At 47.7% G+C, this 27917-nt stretch overlaps 2 protein-coding genes across 4 annotated transcripts in view; one reads left to right on the top strand and one right to left on the bottom strand.

Annotated features, from left to right (window-relative positions):
* The window catches only part of ABL1 (ABL proto-oncogene 1, non-receptor tyrosine kinase), an 83381-nt gene extending 62875 nt beyond the window's left edge, over positions 1-20506 (top strand). For all 3 annotated transcript variants that reach the window (XM_037400087.1, XM_037400088.1, XM_037400089.1), the window contains 8 exons: positions 3684-3956; positions 7881-7965; positions 8329-8506; positions 10688-10872; positions 13001-13153; positions 13798-13887; positions 14225-14389; positions 16772-20506. In XM_037400087.1, the coding sequence (XP_037255984.1) occupies positions 3684-3956; positions 7881-7965; positions 8329-8506; positions 10688-10872; positions 13001-13153; positions 13798-13887; positions 14225-14389; positions 16772-18471 (2829 nt within the window). In that variant the 3' untranslated portion in view covers positions 18472-20506. The remainder of the gene's footprint in view (positions 1-3683; positions 3957-7880; positions 7966-8328; positions 8507-10687; positions 10873-13000; positions 13154-13797; positions 13888-14224; positions 14390-16771) is intronic.
* A 3520-nt stretch (positions 20507-24026) lies between these two features.
* LOC119153660 (pyroglutamylated RFamide peptide) lies at positions 24027-27537 on the bottom strand. Its single transcript, XM_037400357.1, has 2 exons — positions 27446-27537; positions 24027-26320 (listed from the first exon to the last, which is right to left on the bottom strand). Exon 2 carries the CDS (start codon positions 26318-26320, stop codon positions 25931-25933), a length of 390 nt encoding a protein of 129 aa, XP_037256254.1. The 5' UTR covers positions 27446-27537; the 3' UTR covers positions 24027-25930.
* Between the last annotated feature and the right edge of the window lie 380 nt (positions 27538-27917).

Genomic DNA, 27917 nt, shown 5'->3' with positions numbered 1-27917 from the left:
GGTTAGAATGGGCCAGTTTAACCACCCTTGTAAAATACACCAGCCAGCAAAAGAAATGTGGTCTGGTGGCAGAAGCTGCAGATGAGCAGCCCATTTGTACAAGCAGAGCCCCTTGGAACAGGACCAATACTATGGTTTGATGAGGCACAAAAATTGCCCGAATAAAGTGTCAACAGCGAGCCAGGAAGCAAACTGTGTGAGTCCCTATGTAACCTCAGGCGCTGCAGAAACGCTGAGTCTGTTACCTCTGCATGAGTACGGTTAGCAGCACCAGATGGTTTTCTTGGGGGAAATCATGCAGCAAGCAGCTTGAGTTAAAGCTTGGTAATCGGGGTCAGCGGAGAAGAGAGGTTGCACTGAATAGTCAGGCTCACTGGGGCTGCATCAGCAGCATGCCGTTCATAGCTGCTCCTTGCTTCATCTTCTTGTGATACATGCTTCAAATTCCAGATGGAGATTTAAACACAGCATAACTCTGATTTCCAGTAGTGCTGATGGGAAGTAAGGCCTTCAGGAGTCAGCGCTGAGCTGTAATCCGTGAGAAGTTAGAAAAACTTTGCCTACAGAATGAGCACACAGTGGGTGGATGTGGGTTTTTAATGTAAATGGAAAACTTCATGTCTCTTAAGGCATGGAGTGTTGTCTTGTGGCCTGGACGGGGCAATCCTGTTCTGTTCCCCATCCTGCTGTGAGTTTGCTGTGAAACATTTGGCCATTTATTTAACTTCTTTCTCCATCTGTAACAAGATCATTTAATCCGTCACGCAAAATACAGATATTTCTAATTCCCACAAAATTTTGAGCGTGTGAGATATAAGCCATCATAAAAGCATGGGCAGCTTCCCTCCTCCATACTTTTCCCATCCTTCCAAGTGATCCTGGAGTTTAGCATAATTTTCTTCACCCATACTGTTGTGTTTTGGCCCTCAGTGTAGCATGTGAACTGCTTGTACCACTGCTCATACAAGTTGTTCCCGAACAGGTATGGCCTGTTTTAAATTGTAGTTGTACTGGCTAATGCTTGGTGGTCCAAGCCATGCAGCTGTAAAAGCCACTTTTAGGTTGTCACTTTTCTGTTCTTAGAACATCTGTTTTTAAGGTGATTTCACCTCTTTGACCATGAAAGGTGGTTTGGGTTTTGGTTGGGTTTCGTTTTTTTTCTTCTTTTTTTTAAATCATAGTGTTGAAATGAGATTTGGTCCAGTTACTTTACCAAAGGAATATCTGAGTCGTTTTGGTAGAGGGTTGAGAACATCCTCTCTGGGAGGATGCCTTCATTTTCTACCAATTAAGTTTCCACAAGAGTTTTTCTAATCAGCAACTGTAGCAAAAGAAAAAACAGAGTGAAGGGAAATTAGATTTCTGCAGTCCAGGGTGTAAAATCTGCCACTCTGAATGAGTGAGCAATGAATGAGTGAGAACGCCCTTGAGCATCCAAAAGTGTGTATGTTGTCACCAGGGTAGTTTATGGTGTATTTTTAGCTCAAGTGGCTTACAGATAGGTTGGCCACTGTGCATCTTCTCTCACTCCCCCAAGGCCAGGTGCTATTGCCACCAGAGGAAATGCCATTTTAACCAGGGGTTATGATTTCCCAGCACTGCAAGGGAAGGTTCTGCAGCATAGTTGCCTTTTTTGGATGACAAAGGCTATATTACGTTCGCTTCCCAGAAACCTGACAGGGGGCATCATTCTGTCACCATGTCCATAGCTTGAAAGCCAGCGGCCACCCTGACCTTGCAGTAGTCTAACCTGTCTGTGACTGCTCTGTGGGGTTATTCACATCTCCGTGGGTTTTCCCCTTTCTGGGTTACTCTGTGAGCCTGAGCTGAGCATTTTACCTTTCTGCAGCTCTTTCAAATAAGTCCATGACATACAGAAATTGGTGTATTTTGCCAACTCTGACCACAATAGTTACCGTACGTACGTAAGCATGCGGCTTATTCTCATAAACTTAAGTAGGAATTTGGACAAGCAGGATGCCAAGGGGTAGAGGCACTTTTGTCTATCACTCTGACTTCCTTGGATGATATGGCTGCCCTTTTCACTCACCTTTTCTTATATGTAGTGTTTGTACTGTCATATGCTTCAGAATATTTGGTCTTCTCCAATGCCTTTTGTTCTCATTTTGAGTTTGTATCGTAAACAGATGACTGCAAAGGAGGGGCATCCATATGGGAGCTGCCAGCCTCCAAAGACTTTACTCAAGTTTGAGAGTGGTTTTGTCCCTCCCTGCAAACATATGTATGTGTTTTCTTTTTTCCTCTTGCAAATGCATCTTCCTTTTCTGTTGGACATATATGTGCTACTTGCTGGAGCTTCACAGTTGCATTTTCTTTTTCCATCCAAAAATTCCGTCTAGGTGGAAGAAGCAGAATACCTGGTTTCTACCTGTGAATGCTCCGATGTGTGTTACATGAATGAGCTTTCTCTTTCTCTTTGATTCCTAGCTGTATGTTTCTTCAGAGAGCCGCTTCAACACCTTGGCAGAGTTGGTCCATCATCATTTTTGGGTGTCTGGCAGCCCTGTCAACTTCCTGGCCTCCCAAAATCCCAGGCAGATGGCCAGTGCACATGTACAAACTGTTGAGTACCTATCCAGCAAGTCAGAAGCATTTGGGAAGTTTGATCATAGCTGTTGGCATTGTAATGCGAACAGTAGGACCGGTGCATTGCACTCATTTCACAGTGCATGGACTGGGCAGAAATCTGGGTGGCTAACATGGTGCTGTTCTTCCTGCGAGGCTGTGCCCTGCCAGACCTTGGTCCTTTGTGGGAAACTGAGCTCTTCCATCTTCTGTGTGCGGCATCCATCATAGGCTGGACTATGATACAGAGTGCACTTTGATACAAAGATTTCTCCCTCTCCTTCAGGTGTTACCAGCATCACTTTTTTTTAAATTAAATTTCTAACTTTTGTCACCTTGCCTAGCAGGAGGCTGGGTTTGAGTGTGAAAACTGAAAATACAGAGCTCTGGTGGTGGAGAGTCACTTGTCTATTACCTTTGGTAGGCTTTTTGGCTTAAAATGGATCTTTTGTATAAATGTTAAAAAGGTAACAAATATGGGTTGTCATACATCACAGCAGGTTTTCGTTCAAGGGTAATGGTTTTACTTCTGTGTTATTGATTGGTGCCCATCACAAGAGTGGAGCAGACCAGCTGCCTAACTTCATGCAAAATACTCTGCAGAAGCTTAGGCCGAAAGCAGGGAAGCCACTGGTTTGCTAGTGACACTTCAAGGAGAATTTAGGCAGGTGAAAATGTCATAACCCAAGCAGTAATAATGGAATCAAGACACTGAGGTTGACAACCCCCTACTCTGCAGGACACGTTCCACAATCTTTGCTGACAAGCCTTTTGAAAAAAGACATTTCAAGCAACAGCATGCCAATCTAATGCTATTTCCAGTCATTCATTGCAAACAATATCCGTATTGTTTCAGTGAAGTGCATGTTTTTTCTCCTAAATCCATGTGTTACTCATGTAAACATTGTAAGAACATCCCATGTTCTCAGCTCTGAGCTCTGAGAAATGGTTACAGAGCTTGTGGAGCTCATAGTACTGCAGCTCGAGTAGAATCAATGCAACACTTTGCTTTCACAGTTTTTATAATCCAGTTTCTACCAGTGAATGCTCCGATGTGTGTTACATGAATGAGCTTTCTCTTTCTCTTTGGTTCCTAGCTGTATGTCTCTTCAGAGAGCCGCTTCAACACCTTGGCAGAGTTGGTCCATCATCATTCAACTGTCGCAGATGGGCTCATCACCACTTTGCACTACCCAGCGCCCAAACGCAATAAGCCCACGATTTACGGCGTGTCTCCAAACTACGACAAATGGGAGATAGAGCGAACTGACATCACGATGAAACACAAGCTTGGTGGAGGGCAGTATGGAGAAGTGTACGAAGGAGTCTGGAAGAAGTACAACCTCACAGTGGCTGTGAAGACTCTCAAGGTAGGACTCAAATCTCTGGGCATTCCCATTTAGCTCCATTCAGCAGGAAGCGCGTTCAGGCTGGCTGCCAGCCCGCAGCCCTGGTTGGACAGTTTGGGGTGGTGATGGTCCTTCCTTTGTGTGCTGTAGGCTTGGAGTAGAGCATTTTTGAAAGAGCTTGAATCCTTTTACTTTTTTTTGGTGATACCTGAAACACTTGTATCTAAGCAAAGGAGGATGTTAACAGCGTTTTTTACTTTAGAACAGATGAAACCTTAGAAAAGTGAATAGTGCTGTGATGTCTCGCATTCAGGGTGTGGCAAAGGTGAGCTGTTCACAGACGATCACACTAACACAACTAGTGTATTAAGGAAAATTGTGGATTGTGAATCAGTCAACATAACTATCACAGGCTGTGCTTCAGGGACGCTTTACCACGTTTTTGATCTTCTGTCTTCTGTGGAATCTTTCCCAAAAGACAAGCTCCCTGCGTACCTGGTAGTCTTAAGCAATTGTTCACAGCTGCTTCCTATGAAAGAGACAAGAGGAGAAAAGAAGTGTATTCAAGCTAAAATACATTATCCAGTTCTTCATTAAAGGCACTTATAAACTTTAATCAGTTCTGTTTCTGGCTCTGCTCCCTGATTTTTGTGTCTTGGTTTCCTTGTCTCTTGAAATGCAAATAATGCTGTTAGTTCATAAGGTCATTGCTTAATTCATTTATGTTTATAAAAAATATCTTGAGATCTTCTGGCACCATCCACACACATTGCATTTGATTGCTTAATAAGAGTTTATGCTAACCTGACACCATGTTTTCTCTCCTTGAATGGGGATGGGGTTGGTTTGGACTTGCAGAAACAAACAGAACAGGGATTTTTGTTTGTTTCTTTTTGTTTTTTGCAATGGAAATTTTGAAGTGGAGAGAACTGCGTAGATGCTTTAGTGTCAGGGGAAGAACGTTTCCTTGATTTGAAGGAAATATTTCTTCCTTACTCTGAGCAGCGGCTACCTCAGTATTTCTGGGTTGCTATGGTTGCAGAAAGTATTTTCATTTTGGCCTTTTTTGTACTCTGGAGATTCCTGTTGCTGCTCCCCAGTGGAGGAGAGTGCAAGTGCCTGCTTGCACGGGGAGCGAGGGACACCTAGTGTTACCCTGCTCGGATCCAGCGCGCTGGGGACCGCAGGGCTGCCTCGGGAGGGTTGCAGTGCAGGTGGAGATGGGATGTGACCGGTTGAACAAAATGCCTGTTTGCAGTGAGAAGGAGAGACCAGTTCTTTCCTGGGATATGATTTGCTCTAAAATCTCTTTTCCTGCTTCTGGTTGCAGCGTGAGGATACCCAGCGTCTTCAGATTTCTCATTTTGCTCCAAACTGTAGTTGTTGCTTTTATTCTCTTCTCTCTAAACCCCATCAACAAAGGCAAATAGCGTGTTATCCCATAAAATCTGTTTGTGCATAAGGAGAAACCTTAATACAGACCATGGCTGTTTCAAATATATCAAATAAATATTTAATGAAACATGACTAAAAGTGATTCATAATGTAGTGTGGAGCACCACATTCACTGGGGACTGTAAGAATAACCAAGAGGAGAGCTGAGAAACACTTCAACCTGCAATTATGCACACTAAAACCATCCTTAAAAGCAAATTTATAGTCCACCTTCCTTAAATTTATCCATCTACTGCCTGACAGGTGGGATTATAGCTTTCTTCAAAGTTTTGGGAAACATTTTAAAATCACATTTCTATGCTATTTCTACTGGGGGAAACAAGCCCTTTGCAGCTTCTGCGCAAATGTTCAAATGACTCACTTTATTTTCCTCTGAAAGAATGTTTTTCAAAACTTTGTATGACTCTTCTTGTTCCTTCCCCATTTACTCCAGATACTTCTATAAAAAAGATAAAGGGAAAAGAAAACTAAAAGAAGGGGAAAAAAATTGTTCCAGCATCTTTTTGAATAGCGATGCTTATGAACACCCGTTTGTTGTTCAGTTTTCTATCGGGTGTCTAAAGGTAGCTCATAGCTGGCACAAAAAGATCATGCAAGAAGGCAATCAAAGCAGCACACGCTGTTCCTTGGTTGCATTTAACTGGGAAGTGCTAGACAACGTTTTGGTGCTTAGATGTTTCCTATTAAAATACATCACTGGAAGCTCAGTGAGTTACGCAGGACGCATCAGTATTTATAAGGGTATTTTATAACATGACGTGCTCTGAATTCGTGTTTTTACACCTGATGTTGATGGGAGGGGGCACGAGAGAGGCAGAGAGGCTGCTGTAACTGGGGGTGGGGATTTGTGACCTGCATAGCACTGGACCAAACACTGCCTGCTGTGACTGGGGCCAAAGCTTGTTCCTCCTGAGGGCCATTTAATGGCTGAACTGTTGCGAGCTGGTCATCTCAGCACATTTCTTACTGCACACCTCGAGTCTGCATCCGTTAGAGCTGCTGCCTCTTCCCCCCCTGCTCCCCCTCACTTTTTTTTCATTTTTTCCCCAGCAGAGAGGCCAGTGTTTTAAATCAGCCAGTGTGCAACCCTGGTGTCCCTTAATGCCGGGGCATGGTCCTGTGCTCTGCTAGGAAAAGTACCGTGTAGCCAGAACTGGATTATTTCTTCTGTGGTTTTGTACAGTGGAGGGTGGAAGCTGGTTAAGCTCGGTCCTTTGCATGAGGTCAGGTTTTCAGAGAGATCATTGTTACAGTAGTTCTCTGTATATGTCCTTCCTATTAATTTGGTCACTGAGAGGTAAGAGATTTAACACACTGGAACAGCTATGTAGAGGAGCAACCTTTCAGATTTGTATAGCATGCATAAGATAAATCTGTATTTAGGGTAATTTTGCAACCTGGATTATTAACCCATTTTCCTTGCCAAAGAGAACAGTTTAAGGTTCTGCTCACAAGGACCTTTGGGCTATTAGTTTTGACAGAGTGTGTTCAGCACATCACAGCTGCCAATCAAGCTAACTGGCAACGAGTAGTAAATGATTGAATGAAACTGCTGGAAAAATGTTCTCATTGCTGACTGTGAAGCAGAGAGCTGGCTGGATCTTAACAGCGGCAGCCCACTGTTATCATTCTCACCAGCAGTAGTAAATCCTTTCCAGTCCTTCCTTAAAACACTTTGTCCGTGTAGCCTGTCTACATTAATCCATCAATGAGAAAAAAATATGGATATAGAAAGAAACATTGCTTTAGGAATAGATCTGTATTTTTGCACTGCTTTGAAATGACCTTCTGGCCATTTGGGGCATATTTGCTTCAGAAAATTTGTCTTTCGAGCAAGATTGTATCTTCCTCGGTTTTGTGTTGTGCCAAGTAACTTTATGGCATTCAACAAATAGGTAGTGACATGTCTGCCCAGAACAGTTACGTCACGGGTCAGGCTCTAAATGCCAGAAATGAAATCTGTGAAACCTCGGGCTTTCAATTATGGGGTGGCTGCCGTTGATCATGCCTCCCTGTCTGAAAGCAGGATTCTCTTGCTCCTGCCCAGTGAAACTGGGGGCCCGCATTTCAGCAGCATCTCGAGCATTTGATTGTGGCATACCCTTCCTTTTACGTTCATTCTTGTTTCTTTTCTTTTCTGTACTTTTTATTTCATGTTATCTTTTTTTTCTGTTAGGAACAAGCATATTTTCCTTTTCAGCTTCGGAGCAGTCCTCTGAGAGGCCCTTCACAAAAGGGATATGGATTTTCTTGCCCCCAAAAGCTCTGTTAGAATAGGAATGATAAAAATATATATTTTTAAAATTCTACAAAAAAACCCCCCAATGTTCCTAACACTCTGGCATTGTGATGTAGCCACAGGGAAAAATTACCTTGAACGAACTGTGGCTTATGTTGTCAGTTTGCAGTTCTTTTTGTGTCTTCATACAAAAATCTGTTCCCCCTTTGTGCATGCTGTCCTTGCCAAAGCTTTTTACCATTGTTCTGCAGGAGGATACCATGGAGGTGGAAGAGTTCTTGAAAGAAGCTGCAGTAATGAAGGAGATCAAGCATCCGAACTTGGTGCAGTTATTAGGTAAGTGATAAATACCAAGCAGAGGGATTTGAACTAAACCCTTGTGCAGTGATATGGATGTTAAGGAGCAGATAAGCTGCTTACCATACCAAGGCTTTGAATACAGACACTTATTGTCTGGCAGAATTCACAATTTGTACCACTAATACATGATTTTTAATGATCTCTTCTCCCTGATGTTTAAGTTGCCAGAGCCTGAAGCAGGAAATTAAACCCTGCAATTAACCAATTCCAAGCAGAACTCATTCTTTCTGTGAGCCCCACGTTCCTACCTTCTAGAGGTATAAATTGCCCTAAAGGACAAAACCTGAAGATTCCCTGATATTCTCAAACATTCATTGTACACTTTATGTTGGTCCTTAGGGGTATGCACACGGGAACCTCCTTTCTACATCATTACGGAGTTCATGACATATGGGAATCTGTTGGATTATCTGCGTGAGTGTAACCGGCAGGAGGTGAATGCTGTGGTGCTGCTGTACATGGCAACTCAGATCTCCTCAGCCATGGAGTACCTGGAGAAGAAAAACTTCATTCACAGGTAGGAAGGACAGTGAGCACTTCTGAACCTTGAGCACAAAACACCCCTTGATTTATCTTCCTGCCTTTCAGATTATCATGGTGTTGACTTAGATGCAGTTGGTGTCCTATATTTAACACACTAGCGCGTTGTGTTCTGATACAGTACATTAACCTGTTTGTAGGATGGTCTCCTAATTGTTTTTCTCTCGGTGTTTTTCTCTTACCTTTGAAGTGGATGCAGGTGAAAGACGTATCAGGACTTTTATGTTTTGGGCAAGGGCCTTAAATGTAAAAGAATCCCAAAGTAATGGGCTTTTAATGGACCAGATAAGCTACTGCTCTTCCTTGATTCTAACAGCCATTAAAAACTGCTGAAGGTGATGATGTTGGGTACAAGTGCTCACAGCAAAGCCACCTTCTTAGAGCTGTCTTACTCCATGTTCTTTCTTGTTTGTTTCACTTTTTTTATGTCCTCTGTAGGGATTGTTTCCCACTATTGTCCAGATTGCGTATTCACTTTAATAAGCATCTCTGCAGTCTTAGAAGTCTCAGAGACTCTGACCTTTAAGTGTGCTGCAATTATGGCTAGAGCTTTGCGTTCCTCATCTGTAGAAATGGCCTCCTAGCAATATAATGACACATCCTGTGCGAAGGTTTGAGAGTCGCTGAGCTTTATACAAGATGCTGTCAGTGCCACAGCGTGACCTTTCTTGCCCAATTAACTGGAATATGAAATTAGCACATGTTTTTTCATAGAGACAAATACGAAGATTATGTGTAAAGTTCTAGGTGCTCCTCTAAGTCATGCATTGCCTTTGCTGCCTCGAAGGCCTGTTTAACTGCTTCTGTCAATCAATAAAGTGAACGGTGATGCTGCAAATTAAAATTTCCAGCCTTTGATTTGCTCTGTTGAAAGTGTTTCATTCCTTCAGCCTGTAGGAAGTCAACTTTAAATGCTGCTTTGTATGAATCCCATTTGTCTGCTCGCCCGTTCATTTAATTTCCTCTTATTTCTGATGACCCATTTATCTAAAATAAATCGTAGCGTTTTTCCTTATCAGCCACCCCCATACCCACCTACCCAATTACTTTAAGAGTGTTGTCACAATTCACATCCATAGATTCAAATGCTGGGCTGTGACCTCATTTAATGAATCAGGAAGGAGGAGGAATTTGATTATGAAGAGGAGCTCTTATTTAGACACACATTATAGTAATCAGTATTGATAAGCAGGTATATTAAAAAACACTGTGAAAATTTAATGGACATCCGGTAAGATGTACTTTTTTTTATTATTATTTATTTGATTGAGCAGAAAAAGCAAAAGAAACAGTAGTGTCTGCCTTGTATCCAAAGATCTCACTTGAGCTTTCTGGTAGAATCAATTTGTAGTTCAACATGACATAATTTAGAAAAGTGGTTTTTAATAAAACATAATATTAGGAGAAATGCACTTCCGTGTTTTTACATTTTTATACTCATGAAGCATTTCTGAGGGTGCTGAACGGTGTGTATGAGCCAGGCAAGTGGCAAATGCAGCATACACATCTCTCACCTGCCAGGGTGGAGGCAGGTGAAAAAATGGAGGAAAAGCTTAATTTACTTATTGCCCAGTCCTTTAAAAATGTAACTACTGGTAGCAGAGGCTACACCAGGTCTGAAAAGGCCAAAACGTGGTATGAAAAAGTTGTGTTGCAAAATGTGGTACACTTGGGAGGAAATAGCTGGGATCTAAACCTGGTGCTTCAGCAAGGACTGAAAAAGGAGTTCTGGAGAGTGACTGGTGTTGGCTGGGGTGACTGAAGTGCTAGGGAGGTGGGCAAGAAGTGAGGCATTGAGACTTCATTTATTCGGTGCTCATCCTCAGCTATCGATAACTTGAGTACTGACATTTCTTTAAATTATTTTTATCCTGAGGGTGGCAGCTTTTATTGAAAGTGAGGGGGCTTCTTGAAGCTTTCACTTCAAGTTTAAAAAGAAAAAAAAAAAAGTAGTTTGGATGACAGTCTTACAAAGCTGGAATGGAAAATAACTTTCCCCCTTACGTGTGTGCGTATAACTACATAATTTCTGTGTAATACTCTGGTCAAAATAATCACGTGCAGGCCCAGATTTCTTTGGGAACGGCAGGTTTCCTTGCTATTGCTAAAAGTGAGATGGTAAAGACTTCTCATTGCCCATTTTTGTTCTTGTTTTTAGGGACCTTGCTGCCAGAAACTGCCTTGTAGGGGAGAACCACTTGGTGAAGGTGGCAGACTTTGGCCTGAGCAGGCTAATGACAGGTGACACATACACTGCCCACGCTGGAGCAAAATTCCCCATCAAGTGGACCGCACCAGAAAGCCTGGCCTACAACAAGTTCTCCATTAAATCTGACGTCTGGGGTAAGAATTTGCATGTATGAATTAATGCAGATTATAGTCGTCTTTTCTAGGGCTGTGAAATGAGAACATTGTGAAACATTTCAGGAGGGAGAGCATTCCCTGGTTTGAGCCATATTGTTCTATGAGCTTGTCAGAGTGCAGGAACTAATCTCTGCTAAGTCAGTCTTTGATCGAAGCATTGAGGATGCCGAACTGCCTCTATATATGTCTGTATTGTTAGCAAGTATGAAAATAAAGGATACTGTAGTGTTTATAGAAATGTATGAAATGGGGCTGGAGGGCACTGGTACTACTGCCTTGATAGAGTTCTGGCACAATACTATGAAGCGATATATTTTACATAGTCGGGAACTTTCTAACTACTTCAAGGAGGAAAGTGAGAATCTGGTTCATTTTATGTTAAAAAAAATAATTATGTGTGTATCTGTCTAGTGATAGCTCCAAGCTCATCTTTCTGCATTTTAAAAGAATAATCCTTGGAATGAGATGAGGAGAAACAGAGGGAAAATTTGATGACAAATGGTTATTGAAGAGCCCCGAGGTGCTGGCGATAAGAGTAAGCTTAGCTAAATGGAGCTACATTCTATCAAATCTGACCACAGAAAATCTCATTGTACTTTTTTATCAGTCTTTCTTTGGGTTTTATGTCTCTGCTGTAGCTGCTGGTCAAATTCTCAAAAGCGCCCGGTGACATGAGATAGAAGTTCATGGGACGTGGTCCCAAAGGCACTTGGAAAAATCTTATCCTGAGCATCTTTTATATATAAAATAATAGTATTGAAGCAGCGATGAGGTTTTCTGGACTTCTGGGGAAACTGTGCAGAGAAAGGCTTTATTTTGAAGAAACTTAGGTAGATGGCTGATGCAAAATGTTTTATATACGGGGGAGGAAAACCCAGAACTGCCTCCCAAGATGTAGGTGATGGCTGACCAAGGTGTTTCTTCTGCTTTGGACTTGCATGTGGCGGGTGTTGGCTGCTGCCAGGTGTCTGCCACAGTCTCGAGGATGCTGCTCTATCACTTCGGTGGCTGCAGGATCCCTGTTGCATTTAAATAGTAGAGTACTTGGGGAGGAAAGATCCAGAAGGATCATTGGGTGTCTTTAATTAGGGCTAGCACAACCTTGCATAGCGAGGGCCAGGGCAGTGGACTTTGGGATCTGATTAGAGCAAGCCAGCTGTCCCCAGAGGCCACGGTTGCTGCTGGGCATGCCAGAGTTTAGGTGCTTTCACCTCACTGCCTCAAAACAGCAATCAAAAGAAAATTGTGCACAGAAATGTCTAATGTAAATTGCCCTTGGTGGTGTTACCATGTAATGTGATGTGATTTCCTTACTTATGCAGAATTGTAATCGCTTTCTCTTCAGGTTAAGAACAGAATAGGGTGACTGAACTAATTACATGCAGGTTGTTGATCTGGTGTTGAGTGGATTCTGTGTGCCGCACTCCTGGGTTAGCTGCCTGACCCTGGTGCTGACCTGCATCCCCACTGACTTCTGGGACTTGAATGCCTCACCTGTTTCAAGACCTTTTTTGTGCTCTTCCTTTTCTTGTTCAGCTTTCCCTGCAACCAAATTGTCTCACCCTCACCCTGTCTTGTTGGTAGCAACTGCTGAAATCTACCTCTCACTGCTGCATCCCAGGTTTCCCCTCTAGACCATGCTACAGCTAAGCAAGGGCACCCAAAACCACTGAGCTATTAAAATGTGCGAGTCCTCTAGGGAGAGGTTGCAGATGAGAGGATCTGTCAAATTGAGGAAGACACTGCAGTGCAGCAGTGAGACAGTTTCAGCTAATCCGCTGTGAAGTCTCTTAATTGTGCCTTTAATAGGACTTGAAGGATCTCAAGGCGTTCAGGTTTGAGACAACTGAGACATTAAAAATTTGTCTAATTCTGCCCTGTCATATTGCAGGAGACTTGTCTGTGCTGACGAAGGGGCTCGTTACGCTTCTTTAACGTTTAAGCTGCTGCTGAACATGGGATCTGAGCCACTCAGAGCTGGTTTAAGTGTGCAGCACTGTTTAGTGACTACTCCCACTAAACATCCTCTCAAATTTAAATTTAAGATGAAAACAAAGCTTATTGGTTTTATCCTCTTTTTCTTTTTTCCTTTCTTTCTCCACTGCAGCCTTTGGTGTTCTGCTGTGGGAAATTGCAACCTACGGTATGTCCCCTTACCCTGGGATTGACCTGTCTCAAGTCTATGAGCTGTTGGAGAAAGACTACCGTATGGAGCGACCCGAAGGCTGTCCTGAGAAAGTTTATGAGCTCATGAGAGCATGTAAGTATTCCTCAGCCCTGAAAATGCTGCTTTTTAGCTCTGCAGAGGTGCAGTGAAAGTGTCAGGATCTGGCCCCACACAGCCAGGCATGAGAAACCCCCTGCCAGTTCCAGCGGAGGTGCAATGCTGTGTAGAAGTGTTTGGTTAAAATGTTTTCCCCAGAGGGTGAGCATGCTGTGAAACCAGCTGCTCTTCTCTACTGGGAGCACACAGGCCTGGGGCAGAAATTTGTTGTTCAGCTCAATGTTTTCTTTGTCTCCTTTTTCCTGACAACTTCAAGAAAAGCTTGTCTGCTAAGGATGAAGCAGGAGCTTTATTAGGTTCTTACGGGACTGAGTGTTACTCTTTCACTGTGGCCTTTTGGTATGTGACTTAGTGTGACACATTTGGGTTTTTTCAGCGATGCTCAGCACATACCGTTACATACTGACATAGAAACGTGATTTAAAGAGTGCTGGGTATCTGCAACCATCACCAAGCCAAAGTAGTTGTAGACACCCAGCACTCTATAAATCAGATTTCCGTGTCAGTATTTTATTTCACTCATTTTATAAAAAGGGAACTGTGATAGCTACTCCTCTGGTGCAGTGTACTGAATGTCTGATGCTGGTGGGAAGCTCTGAGTGTTGGTTGGTTTTTTTCAGGCTGGCAGTGGAGCCCTTCTGATAGACCCTCTTTTGCTGAGATCCATCAGGCCTTTGAAACGATGTTTCAGGAGTCCAGCATATCAGATGGTAGGTGTGGGTCCCTCTTGGACCAGCAGTTCCAGGGGTGGGAAAAGGGCCAGCTGCATCCTTAACTCTGCACGTTGTTCACAGGCTGCTTTGCAGTGAAACACAGTCCTATGTTATAATGCCTGGTATAAAAGGCATAGAAAGCAGAGCTGTGTTTACACAGGGGCTTTTTGCTGGGCATATGTCTGATTTTAAAGGGCCAGATGGCTGAACTACCTCAAGGAACTTCTGCTTTGTCATGTTGGAATTTCTTTTGTGCTATTAACTCTGAACAGTACAATAGTTTTTTATCATCTGTTGGTTGTAGTGATTGTTTTTTTTCTTCTGTGCATTGCAGAGGTGGAAAAGGAGTTGGGAAAGAAGGGCATGAGGAGCGTAGTGAGCAATTTCCTCCAAGCCCCAGAGTTACCAACCAAAACACGAACATCGAGGAGAGCTGCTGAAAGCAAAGATGCCAATGAGGGCTTGGAGACTGCACATGCTCGAGGCCAGGGGGATTGCGGTAGGTTTTAATTAAAGTCATTATTCCTTCAGGAAACAGAGGAAAACAAAATGCATGTCCAGCTCCAGGTCTTCACCTAGGCAAAGCTGTGTCTAATAACAGGTGTCATCTTTCTGTACCAGTATTGTGTTTCTGGGTGACAGGCTGCTGAGTGTGCTTTCCTGGCTTCAGAACTCCTTTTACTATTTTTTGCAAAGGTAGGTGGTTAATCGTGGGACCAGATGCACACAGCATCTGGGAGTGTGAATCCTTAACTGGCTGAGGGATCGGCACTATACCTGCCATTGCTTAGAGAAGCCCTAGGAGTTCTTTTAACTTAATGGCCGTTGCCTGCAGCTCCCTTTAGATCAGAGCCTGAGCATGGAGCTCTCTAATCACATTCTCTTCCCGTTCCCTGGTAGGAGCTATCAGTGGGATCTCCCACTGCATCTAAGTGCTGGCTAATCTGCTGTGTTCGAGCCACTTTACACTACCACACTGCATAATTTAAAGCAGGACGATTGCTCAGGTTTAGCAAGCCCCGTAAGGGAGGTTTCTTCCCTGTTGCATCCTACCAGATTTATGCTTGCAGCACTGAAGAGTATTACTCTTGGCAGGTACCAAATATAATTTCAGCAAGGGACAAAGAGGTATTTACAGAATCTTCCATGAAATTAAACGCTTTTTCAATCAGTTTCTTCAAGAACTTATCTTCCATTCTGAGGTAATGAAAGCAGTGGTAAAATGCTGAATGTATACAGTAGATTTGTATTTAGCTCATTCAAAAAATAATAAGATGAAAGAAAATAGAATGTTTTTTTCCAGCTCCTGTTGAGGCTGCCTTCTGTGACCATTCTTGTGACTGACCTTTTTTTATGTGACTGACATAATGTCAAATTCACCTAGTAGTACATGTTTCAGTAGCAGATGTACATCTAGACAAAGAGGGGAAAAAAAGAGGGGATGTGAAATATTGGAAGAAAGAAGTATCAGTGACTTAGGAAGGAAGGTTATTTACCATATATAGGAAATATAATTGCCTAGTATTACAAGCTTTGAAGTAAAATAACTTCATTTAAATACTTAAGGGCTTTGCGAGATTCAAGTGCAGCAGGCATAATATGATTTTAACATTAGGCTGGGAATTGTTTCACTCTTTATTGTGAAATAAAATATTTCACATAAAAGTTTTATTGCAGTTTCCCCTTCAATTGTCAGTGTTTCCATAGCAAGTCCAGCAGCTGGAAGCTGATCCTCAGTGCAAGGTGCTGGTGTTCTCTGGATCTCCACAGCTCCACTGTGCCTAGGCACAGCAAGGCCATGGCCTCCCGAAGTGCTGTGAGAGCTCTTCTGGTGGTCCAGGTCCCCATAAACTGTTGTGTGGGAATGGTTTGATTGCACGTGGTCCTGTGGAAGCGTGCTGTCTGCTCAAAGTACACAACTATTTTTCTTCAAATTCTCTCTCCTCAACCAAAATCCTACCCATAGCATGATGATCACCAGTATGTGACTAAGAAGCATCCTCCTTTTCCTCGTGACTCTGCTTCTTCTTAGTGCCTAGTCGAGCTGTAGATGTGTATGCTGCCCTGAAGGCATTCCTCCTTTGAATTAGAATGTCGTCTGAGTGCCTGGCCTGGGAATGAGGCCCCCTGTCAGTCAAATGCAGAGGCCTTTCAGGAGTCACGTATAAATTTATAATAAACCACTGTTCATTTTTAAATACCTCTTGTAAGTGGCGAAAGGGTGACCCCATCGTTTCCTTCTGGAGCAGTGCTGTGGAAGGAGGCTGTTGCTACCACTTCCCTCCATTATTGTACAAAGCTGGGTGGTACAACCCAAAGTGTTCAGCTGTCGAAGGGCTTCTTGATTCCTGCTTGTGAAAAAGTTACATCCATTCCCCACAAAGGATGACATCAGGAAAAGAGGTTAAGAGTATCAGAATCTAAATGAACAAGGAGACTGGGGGTGGAGGTGGGTTATAGAGATGTTTTATTAATTCAGGGGTCAGCTATTCAAAAGACAGCAACAGCACAGGGACTAAAGCAAAGGCCTCAATATTTATCTTCTTCACAATGTGAAGTTGAGACAAGTCTGCAGATGTGAGGGTGGGAATCTGAACATAAACATGTTGTGTTTGTATGTCGCTGTTGAAATCAGAAGCCCGCAGGGAAAGCAGTTTGGCAGCTGAGTCCCGTAGAGGCCACCTCAGAAATGAATGTATGCGGGACTAGGGACCACGTGCAGTCCAGGCTTGGCCGTACTTGCTTTACTTCTGGTCTGAAGCTGTCTCTCTTCACAGAACCTGCACCTTTTGGAGGTGCTGCAGTGGTTTGATCCTAAAAGAAAACAGGTTATTCTGGCTGTTGAAGCAATGCTTAGTAGACTCTCTTCTTTCCCTTGCAGACCCTCTGGATCATGAACCTCCAATTTCTCCCTTGCTCCCACGGAAGGAAAGGGTGGCCCTGGAGAGCAGTTTGAATGAAGATGAAAGGCTGCTTCCAAAAGACAAAAAGCACAACCTCTTCAGTGCCCTTATCAAGAAGAAGAAGAAGACTGCCCCTACCCCTCCGAAACGGAGCAGTTCCTTCAGAGAGATGGACGGCCACTCGGACCGCAGGGTGGGTGGGGAGGAGGAGTGCAGGGATGTTGGCAATGGAGCTTTCGTTGCCCCCCCCGCAGATGCAGCTGACCCCTCCAAGTTTCAGAGCCCAAGCAACGGGGCTGGTGTCACTAATGGGGTTGTCTCTGGGAACTCTGGGTTTTTATCTCCCCATCTACGGAAGAAGTCCAGCACGATGAGCAGCAGTCGAGGGGTGGCTGGTGAGGAGGAGAGTAGTTCCAACTCCAGCAAGCGTTTCTTAAGGTCCTGCTCAGCCTCCTGTGTGCCCCACGGAGCAAAGGATACGGAGTGGAAATCTGTGACTCTGCCTCGAGATTTGCAGTCCACGGGACGCCAGTTTGATTCCTCCACTTTTGGGGGGCACAAAAGTGAAAAGCCAGCACTGCCTCGGAAGCGGGCAAACGAGGCCAAGGCTGACATTGCTGTCAGGGGGACAGTGACCCCTCCTCCACGGCTGCTTAAGAAAAATGAAGAGACCACTGATGATGTGTTCAAAGATGCAGAGTCGAGCCCTGGCTCCAGCCCTCCCACTCTGACGCCAAAACTTGGCCGTAGGCAACCTGCTGCCCCTCCTTCCTCCAGTGTGCTCCACAAGGACGATGGAGTCAAATCCAGTGCCTTAGGTACCACTGTGACGATGGACCAAGGTTCTGCTGCCAAACCTAACCCTGCTGGGTTTGTGGGTGCCAGCAAGGCTTCCTCTGAGGAGCCACGACTAAGGAGGCTCAAGCAGACCTCCGAGTCGGCAGGGAAGGACAAAGGGAAGTTATCAAAGCTGAAACCAGCCCCTCCGCTTCCACTGTCTTCATCCTCCATTGGCAAGCCTGGGAAGGTGTCTCACAGTCCCAGCCACGAAGCAGCAGCAGATGTGGTGTCTGGGCCGAAATCCAAACAGTTGACTCAGGTTGGAGAGGCTGCAAGCAGTGATGCTGTCAAGCCAAACCAGTCAGGAGAAGGTGTGAAAAAGCTGGGGATCCCCTCTGTACCAAAGCCACAGTCCTCTACAAAGCTGCTGATGAGCACAGCACCCCCAGCTGCCTCTTCCTCCTCTGTACCCTCTGCCCCAGGTGGGGACCAGCCATCATCTACAGCCTTCATCCCCCTCATATCTACCAGGGTCTCACTGCGGAAGACCCGGCAGCCCCCAGAGAGGATTGCCAGTGGCACCATCACTAAAGGGGTGGTGTTGGAGAGCACTGAGGCTCTACGGCTCGCCATCAGCAAGAACTCTGAACAAATGGCAAGCCACAGTGCTGTCTTGGAGGCTGGCAAGAACCTCTACACCTTCTGTGTGAGCTACGTGGACTCCATTCAGCAGATGAGGAACAAATTTGCCTTTCGGGAGGCCATCAATAAGCTGGAGAATAACCTACGGGAGCTTCAGATCTGCCCCGCAACAGCTGGCAGCGGTCCTGCAGCCACCCAGGACTTTAGCAAACTTCTCAGTTCAGTGAAAGAAATCAGCGACATTGTTCAGAGGTAGCAGAAGCCAGGTTAAAAAAAAAAATAAAGAAAAATAATCACAATGGGCCAAAGCCGACTGTGGAGAGAATAACGTGTGGACTGACAAAGAACCGGGGCATTTAGGTTAGGGCTGTGCAGAAGACACAGACTGTGAATGGATGCCCCAGCTCCAAAGGACAGGGCTGTGTTCAAGGGGCACTTTCCACCCTCTTAACTCAGATTCCCTGTGTTTCATATACTCGTAATCGTCTTATCTGTGGAGTTCTTGCCTTGTGGACTACAAGTCTAAATGCTGATGTCACACTATGCCTTTTTATTGATATTTTATTGTTCTGGACAGACTATGAAGACTGAACCCAGACTGATGGACACTAAGATGCCATCCTCCTCAGGAGGACTTTCTACTCCTTTTTTGTCTCCTCCCTCTGTACACAAGGATGAGTGAATAGCAATATACCCACTGCATTTCTTGGGAGAGTTGCAGCACGTGTCCCTAGCCTGAGTCTGACATTTACCTGACATTAATGTAACAGATTTGGCGCTTGGGAGAGAAGGGGGAAAAATTGTTAATGTAAGTTGTTTTTTTTCATGACAGAATGCTACAAGTGATGTTTGCCCAAATTCTTCCTATGGTTCCAGCTGCTGCCCTTCATTTCTGTGTTTCCAGTAATTTCTTAATGTTGTTGAGCTCAAACAAATTGGGTTCAAAACACTGCAGACAGCACCTGCTAGTGTAGTGGCACAGGAGCCTGTTTGCGATCTCCCTTGGTGCGGAAAAAGGACTGGAGGAGGTCTGAAGAAGGACACGCTGTCACACTCTCGTGCTATCTAACGTGAATCGGGCTGGCGTTTGGGGCGGAGGGCTGCAGAGGCCGGGGAGCAGCAGGCTGGTGCTGAGCAAGGCACCGCTCCCTGCAAGACAGGAGGGCTGCAGCAGGGCCAGGTAGCTTAGGATGAGTTCAGAGATACCACTGTGCCTCCAGCAGTTGTTTCAGCTGAGCTTGCGCATTGCAGATGGGCAAGAACTGCCGTTTCTCTCACTGAATTTCCAGTTTTTTGTTCTCTGAGAGGGGGTGGGACCTGGCTTCTGCCCCCCCATAGAGACCTGTGCTTTGAGGGGCTGCGGCGCCTCCCTTTCCGTGCCAGTGCTGACTCCCCATGAAGAGCTCAGCTGCCAGTACTTTGGGGTTCAAACCGTCACTACCTTCATGCCAGTGTGATTCCATCCAGCATCAAACAAGGATCTGTGAAGACTCTTGGGTGCATCTCCCGAGGAAACTGCCACAAAATGCTGACAGCAGGACTCCTGGGCTTCCTTTCCAAGGTCCTGTGACCTTCCCAACTAATGCAACATGGCTGGGAACTAACTGTGACTTGTGACAATAGTGAAAGAACAAGGGTTTAGGGCTATTAACAGTGCAATTTAACTCCTCTTAACAGTTCCAAACATGAGAAAAAGGCATTTTCCATGTCCTGTTCCCCTGTAACTCTTGTGACCCCTCTTGTGTATCTTAAACACTAATTGCCTTCAATTGTATTTTACGCTGTTCTCTTTGGAACTGTTCGTTTTGTATATGATTTCTAGTAGTTTACTTGTGTGTGTTCATGCCACTTCTCGCCCTCACAAACAGCCATGACTTAACACATGACAAATGTTCAAAAGAAAGTACGCACTTCTGCCACAGGCTGCCTTTAAAAATGTAAGAAAAAAAAAAAAACCAACAAAAACAACCAACCCTTGGACTGTCTCTTTCCTGGAGGTACTGTTTTTACTTTGATAACATATTGTGCCACTATATTATACATTTGTATCTCGTTATTACACACTTTTGTAGACTTGTCTTTTTTACAGTGTGTAAATAGCTCTGTCCTTCATTTCTGTGATACTTAAGGGGTTTTTTTCCCCTTTAATTTGGTCCAGTACAGATTGTTTCTGTACATGACTTTCAATTCTTCCTCCTCTCTGTCTCTCTTTTCCTTTTTTTTTTCTTGATTTATTTTTTATTCCAGTCTCTTGCGTAGTATATTTAAAAATAAATCAATGTTGAGGAAAACTCGTGTTTGTCTGTTAGCAAGGCTTTTCAAAGCCAGTTACCTCCCCCTAGACTCCATGCCCAAACCCAGGGGTTCCCTGTTTGGGTGGTTCACCGGGGCCCTGGTCACAGCAGGCAGGTCAGGGCTAGGTAGCAGCACCTTTCCGTGTCCTTTTGATCTGGCTCTTGAAAAGTTGGGAGAGAAGAAAAGATGCTCAGCATAAAGACTGTCATCACCTCTTTTGAATAAAAAACTTTGCTGTTGTCTCCAATGAGATTTAAATCAGAGATTTGACTTTAACCTTTTCTTCCTGTTAATTGTTTGTATTCTGTAAATCAGTTGCTGCTGGTTTTCCCTCCTCCTGTGCTATGAAATGACCTGTGAGTTTCCCTCCTAGGGTGGTTCTAGTTGCTTCCTCTCTCAATTCTCATTGTCCATCCTTTTTTTTTTTTTTTCTTCCCTGTTTTCAGACTACCTTCAGCCTTTCCAGCAAATCTTGAGGGACGGATGTATCCAGGTAATAAGCAGCCTTTAAAATGAGATGCTGCCTTGATTAATGAAGATGCGAAATACTTTTTTAGTCTTTTAAGGATGAGCAGGAAACAAGGTTGGATGACAGCGAGTGGTGTGCTCGAGGTCCTGCAGTTGCTCAGTGATGTTTTAGGGTTATAACCCAGCTCACCCAATTTTTAATCCCCTTGACAAGTCCCTGGTGAAATCTGCTGGTGCTGGCGCAGGGAACTGCTCGCTCGTGGGCCGTGGGAATGTGGCCCATTGGAAACCTTGTCTTGCTGTGACAGCAGTTGCATTGGACTGCTTCTAAATGAGCCTGAAGAAGGTAAAAAGAGGAGCAGCAGGATGCTGTTGGCAAGTATAAATGCAATTAGTGGCCTCTACTTGGCAAGGCTCAGGCTACTTTTCATCAAAGCGGTGGTGTCCAGTGAATGTACACGCAGCACTACGAGGGGTTCCTGGTGGGTTTTTGGCCTGGCAAAGGTCAGTGTCCAGGCTGCTCTTTGTGCACATCTCTAGCATAGACTTAACTACAGTGAATAGCTGTGGGCTGAGAGAAGACGGAGAAGCCTAACCTGCCCCTAAATACAGTCAGTCCTGGTGATCTCCATCTCTGCTTGTGTAGGGACCAGTCCCTGGTGTCACAGGAGGGCAGGGGCTGGTTGACCTGGCTGGGGAATGCCGCGGTGTTGGAGTGAGAGAGAGGGGATTAAAGGCTGAATTTAGCTGAGTACAGTAGGAGTTGATTTAACAGATCGATGCATTTAACAGTTTGATTGCTCCAATTTTCAAGGCTATTGAGCTTGAAACTGAGAGCACTCTGGGGGAGAAATAGCTGTGTTTGTGTTTTTGTTTTGTTTTTTGTGTCTTTGAAATTACAATGTGCACTCATTTTAAGTTTTCCTTTAATGTCATCCTGCCTTTTGTTGAGAAGTTGTTTGTCACAAGATGTAAAATGTGGTCAGTATTTTATGCTCCCTTTTCTTAAAAAGAAAAAAAAAAAGGTATTAAAGCGAGGATAGCATGGCAGCCTGTCTTGCAGAGATGCTGCTGGAGCAGTGGCACTCAGGTGTGCAGGAGTGCTGCCTGCCCGCAGGGATGGTCAGGGGCCAGCTGACAGCCTCTTCTGTGTTTGGCATTAATCCTTTCACAATTGAAAAGAGGAAAATACACCTAAGCACCGTGTCACCTCTGGAGAGAGTGTTCCTACCGTCACATGTGCATCTAAGAGCAGGCTGGCAGCAGCATGGGATGGGCTCCTGGTCCGAGGGGAGCCCAGCCTGGGCGGGTTGCTGGGAACGATGCTCCCAGATCGACCTGCTTCTCCAGGCAGTCCTGGTACCTTGGCAGTGCCCTCGGTGTCCCTAAACCAGATTTACTCTGGTTTAGGGACAGCCCTGCAAGTCATTTGACTGTTTAGGCTAGGTTCAAAACTCTCCGTCCTGGGAGCAGCATGCTGCTCAGTGTTTTTTCGACGGTAGATCCAGCTCAGCAGAAAGTTTACTTACAAACCGCGCTATGCTGAACTGTTTTCCCAGCAATTGCCCCCCTGTTGAAGGTTATGTGTTTGTCCTGACATCCTGTCTGCTGATAAAGGTCCTGTGCTCCTGAAGCCGCAGTGCTGAATGACCCAGTTATGATGGATGAGTCTCTTGGATGTGGTTAAATTGGGCTCTTTCTCTACAAAGGGTCCACTTGGGTTTCTGAGATCTGCCGCTTTTGTTGTGTGTGTTTGTAGTGCTGCAGGTCTGCTTGGGGTAGAGGGAAGGTGAGGAGCAGCCCATGGGAATGGGGCAGATGGGCAGAGATAGGGCCAGGGTTATATTCTGGTCAGGGAAGGATAACGGGGTATTTTATAGAGGGTCCCAGCAGCGGTGATGTCGGCAGCAAGCATCTGCGTCGGTCCTTGCTGGCTGGGTCCCCTGGCCCACAGGTAGAAGGATCCAACACCTATTTGATGCTGTCCCTTTGTGGGCTGGCTGGCACCACAGGTGGTGGTGAACTTGCCCCAGGCAAGTCCTTCTGCCATGTCTACGCTCCACCCTGCCGCCTGCATGGCCGTGCCGCAATGAATCCCGCTCCTTACAGCTCGGTGTGCAGGTGGGTGCTGAGCTCTCCGGCTCTCCAAACTGTTGGGCATCTGGGTATCCCCTTAGGAGCTGCCCCACAAATGGACCTGGGAGGGGAGGAACTGGGAGGGGGACGTAGGTTCCCGGGGGAGCTGGATGGGATACACCATGTCCAGCACGCAGGGATGGGCTTTCCGGCCTCCTGGGGGTCACTCCTGGCATGTTCCCCCCCTCCTTCCTCCCAACTCCCGGACTCCAGGCAGTTATTTTCCATTCACTTTTACCTCTTCCCCCTCTCCAGCCTCAAAGGAGCAATAGTGAAGAGCCTGGAGCGCTGCCCCTTCCCAGGCACGTTGGCCATCCTGATGCGTGCCCAGGGGTGTCATGGCCCCCGTCTGCCCCACATCCCCCCATCTGCCCCACACTGCAGCCTGCCGGCAGCCCCATCCCTCCCGGCGGGGGAGGAGGGTGATGGTATCACCCCTGTGGCACGGAGCTGCCCATCAAGGAGACCCTGGGCCTGCGGGCTGAGCCCAGCTCCGTCCCACCTGCCAGGTAAGCACTGTGGGAAGCACTGGCTTTTACTTTTAAATAAGTTCTGCAGAGGGTTATTGCACTTCAATCAAAGCCTTGTTATATGTGTGGGTTTATCATGCTGCTCTGACCTTGTTCCTCTCCTGGACTTGAGAGCAGGAGCCCAGGCATCCCCCCCTGGCTTCAGCTTCCCTCAGCAGGTTTCCTTTCCCTTCCCACAGCAGACAGGGCCGCTTTCCCCTGCAACGATCCATCACGGCAAAGCCAAGGATTTACCAGCCTTCGCTTAACCCGGTGTTGTTCCAAAACTCCTTGCCCTTCCTCCCTCCCATCCCTCCCCCTCCACTCCAGAGCAGGGTAAAATTGATCAGTGCATATTTATTGATGGTTTGAACACTGAAAAGAAAGAAAGAAAAAAATTGTTGCCATAGAAACATCGATAAAGCTCCTGTCTCCACTGCGTGATGCAAGTGCTGTGCCTGCGTCCCCCAAACTGGCAGCCTGTGGTGGGGTGGGAGTTGAGAGGGATCAGAGGTGGGTCTGGGGGTGCCCAGGGTTGGGGGCTGCACGGGCTCAGCCACCCCAAGCGCCACCGGCTTTGTTGGTCCCAGCAGTGCGAGATGGTTGCTGCAGCAGAGATGCAAGGGAAGAAAAATGCCCTTCCTCAGCTTTGCCCTCACAGCCGGTGCCGTCCTCACGCGAGGGCCAAATCCTGGCGTCATCTGTATCCCTGCAAGTCTGGGGTCCTTCCCGTTCTGCACCCGTGGGGCTGTGACCCCCACACAGCTCCCTGGGCGAGCCTGCTCCTGTGCCTCCATCGCTCCTCCCTAGCCCTGCCGCCCCGGAGCTGCTGTGTTCTGGCGGGTTCCAGCTTGCCTCCGTTCAGCCTCCAGTTACACGCCGCTCCTGCTGCGAGAGCAGCTTGTGCCGGCCCTGGCAGCGCTGTATTAAGTGGTCTGTCTGCATGATGGGTATTACAATGCACCTCTAGGAGCCTGATTTTTTTTTTTTTTTTTTTTTTAACCAAGTCCTGCTACGGTCTTTGATTTTGAGGGTGCAATTTAGTGCTTGCAAATCATTGCCCTGCTTCATTTTTGTGCCTGCAATGAAATATTAGCAGTCGTTGGGCATCTAACTTGCCCTTAGCGCCTGCAAGCCAGGTACTTAGACCTCTGATTGCTAATATCTCTGCCTGCAGTGGCAGGCACAAAAGCAAGTGTCAGCGTTGGCATTGGCAGAGCTAAATCTGTCCAGAGGAGGAGGCAGGTGCTGGGGAGTGGGGTTTGTCCGTCGCAGCCGTGGCTGTGCTGGCTTTGGGGACCAGCAATTCCCCAAGCTACCCCACTGGCAGCGGAGGGGACTGGAGAGTGGGAAGACACCGAGTACCCGTTGGTGGCCCTGGGTAGGTGTCAGGGTCCTTGTTTCGGCCCCTCTGCACCCAAGTTTCTGCTGTAGCTGGGAATAGGTGGGGATGAGGCCAGGAAGGTGTTAGGAAGGGCCAGGGTTTCAGGCAAGTGCCAGCGCGATGTGACAAGGACACTGAAGGTCAGTCATCACCATCTCACCCTGGTGAGGACTCTGACAGCACCTCAGGATGGGTCTCGGTGTCAAGGCATGAGCGGGGTGGTGGGACTGCAGCAGGGCTGGTGATGCCAGGGCAGGTTTTTATGCTCATGCCAGGGATTTCTAAGGACAAGATTTTCTTGAACTCCGCTGCTCTGCCCTGGTTTGCACACAGGAGCTGGCTCTTGTAAGTGGCATCTTGACACTAAGCAGAATTTGTTGCCGGAGGGACTTTTCTTAATAGGCAGGAGAGTGGCAACTCTGCAGCTCTGTGGAGAGCTCTGAAGGACCTGCTCCTCCCTGACGCCCTGCCTTGGACAGCAGCTACAGGCAGGTCCCCAGGGGACTGTCCGCCACCAGGACGATCCCGCTGTAAGCCTTCAGCCCACCTGCCCCCAGCCGCCGCCTGGCCCTGCCAGCTCTGCCTGTTCTGGAGCAGCATCCCCGCTCTGCCTGCGCTGCAGGGCTGGAGAGCCAGCGCGGATCCCGTTCCCTGTGCCCCAGCAAAGGCCGCGTGTGAGCGGGAAAGCGATGCGGTAGCTTCTCTTTAAGGCACCCTCCTCTTCTTCCATTGCACCGGCTGGGAACAGGGACTTGAGAGCTGGAGCAGGGCTAAAAGTGGAGCAAACGCGTTGTCCCCCCTCCCCAAGGTGATCCCGGCAGCAAACCCCCATAATATCCTTTTGTCCAAGCAAACCTAGGTGAGATGGAAGGGAAGGACAGGACGAGGTGACCCACAGGAGGTGGGGGGTTGACTCAGGGTCCTCATCTCCCGAAGCGGAAGGTGAAGCCCCCTTTTTTCCTGTTGTAGCCGTTGAGCTCCTCGGCCAGGTTCCCCAGGGTGCCACTGCGCTTCTCCCCTCCCACCGGCAGCAGCTCGGAGCCCCCCTGCCTGCCCGGCCGCTGCCTGGCCCCCTCCTTGCCGTAGCCCCGCAGCTCCCGGATGATGCCCAGCAGCGCGCTCAGCTCCTCGCTTCGCCTCTGCTTCGCTCCTGCCCTCCGGCCGGCACCCACGTCCTTGGCTGCTGCCACCTGCCAGCTGGGGCTGAGCAGGGTCCCTTCCCCGGGGTCTCCCGGCTCCCGCCGCTCGCTGGGGGGGAAGCAGGCCCCCAGGCTCAGGAGGAAGAGGCAGGACAGTGAGTAGGGGGCTCTCATCTGGGGGAGGCACAGGAAGGGAAAGACATGTCGGCAAACCACAGAGCATCCTCAGGCAGCGGCTTGAAGCAGCAGCAAGGGCAGTATGTGGCTGGCGTGAGTTCCCCATCCCCGCTGCAGCATCCACAAACCAGCCCTGCCATCCCTACGCCCTGCAAGAAAACCCCTCCAGCACCCACCACTCCTCCTGCAGCCCCCACACCAGCACCCAGCTGCAGCAGGGGTGCTGAGGGAGGTGCCTGAGCTCACTCTGCCTCTCCCCTGCCTCCTTCAGACCTGCTCCCCTGCCTCTTCAGCAACTCCTGCTCACAGGTGAGAGCCTTACAGCTACTCCCCTGTTCCCAGCTGAGAGCTGGGCTCTGCTGGGGGCTGAGTGGGCTATTAGCCAGGCAGGCTGGTGGGCTTGTGACCTGCAGCGCCTGGCTAATGCGAGAGCAGCGGAAGGTACTCGGCGTCCCTCTGCTTTATGGGGCTCAGAGGTGCCCCACTGGCAGCAGGGCAGGAGGGAGCACAGCCCTGGCCTCATGCAGCGATGCTGCAGGCAGCCGGGGTGCCCCTGAGCACGGGCAGGGCTGCTCTGCCTCCCCTCGCACCTCCTGCAAAGGCTCAGAACGGAGGAATGGATTTCTTTATTATTATTTTTTGCTGGAGGTGTTGCCTTAAAAGTCGCTGTGGGTGATGGGGGCCAGGCTGTCTGTCCTGTGCTTGCAGGGCGGTGGGCTGCTGTGGGTGGTCCTCGCTCCTGTGCTGGACCCAGCTGAGCCCAAGCCCTTGCCTGCCCCCCGCAGCGCCCCTCTGCCCACGGGCTTCACTTTGGGGTGCTCCCTGCCTCATTCGCACCTTGCCACTGTCCTGTGCTCCCCCTTTTTGCACCTGGTTGCCCGTCGTGGAGACAAATTGCTGGGTGCAACCAGAGCAGGGAGCACCTTCCCAGCCCAAGCAATCGTCACCGAGTCCCATCCTGGGGGTGCCGGGGGGTGCCCTGCCCAGCCCTGCCCGTTGCCCCCAGCTGCCTCCCACCCGCCTTTGCCTTCTCGCTGGCTGCGCTGCCCATCGAGGCAAAGGTGCAAAGTGGGCACGTGGGGGAAGACAAGACAGACAGACAGACAGCTGCCAGTCACTCACCTCTCTGCCTCAGGCGATGCCCCGGCGCTGCCCGCCCTGGCCCGGCTCTGTGCCACCCTGTGTCCAGACTGAGCTGGCCAGCCCGCCTTGCCTGCCGTTAAATACCCACCGGCACTAATTGCCGTGTCACCCCTTGAGCGCGTGGCCGGCTCGCAGGGCTGTGGCTGCACAGAGCACAGCCTGGGATCCTGGCGGGGAGGGGGCTGGCGGGGGGGGACGGGGGCTGGCCGAGCCACCACAATGGGAGCACGGCACCACTGCTGATTAACGCGCCTCCTTCGTTTGCCGCCTCATTTAGAGGAGCGGCTGGGTGCACCCTGGGCTGAAGCTGGCCTTGAGTCACCGGCAGCTGGTGGGGATGCTGGTGGGAGGGAGGGTCTTGTCTGGGGGCATGAGTGTCCCCAGCCCCCTCGGCTGGTACATATTCATGTGTGGCTGTTGGGGGTCCCAGCCACGCGTGCAAGTGTGGTGG

This window comes from Falco rusticolus, chromosome 9 (assembly GCF_015220075.1).
Source record: "Falco rusticolus isolate bFalRus1 chromosome 9, bFalRus1.pri, whole genome shotgun sequence".
In the NCBI taxonomy this organism is placed as follows: Eukaryota; Metazoa; Chordata; class Aves; order Falconiformes; family Falconidae; genus Falco; species Falco rusticolus.
This window is presented reverse-complemented; position numbering and strand designations above follow the sequence as displayed.

Bases quoted from the DNA above. Each gene is read 5' to 3' on its own strand.
- LOC119153660 (XM_037400357.1), bottom strand. From the start codon at position 26,320: ATGAGAGCCCCCTACTCACTGTCCTGCCTCTTCCTCCTGAGCCTGGGG.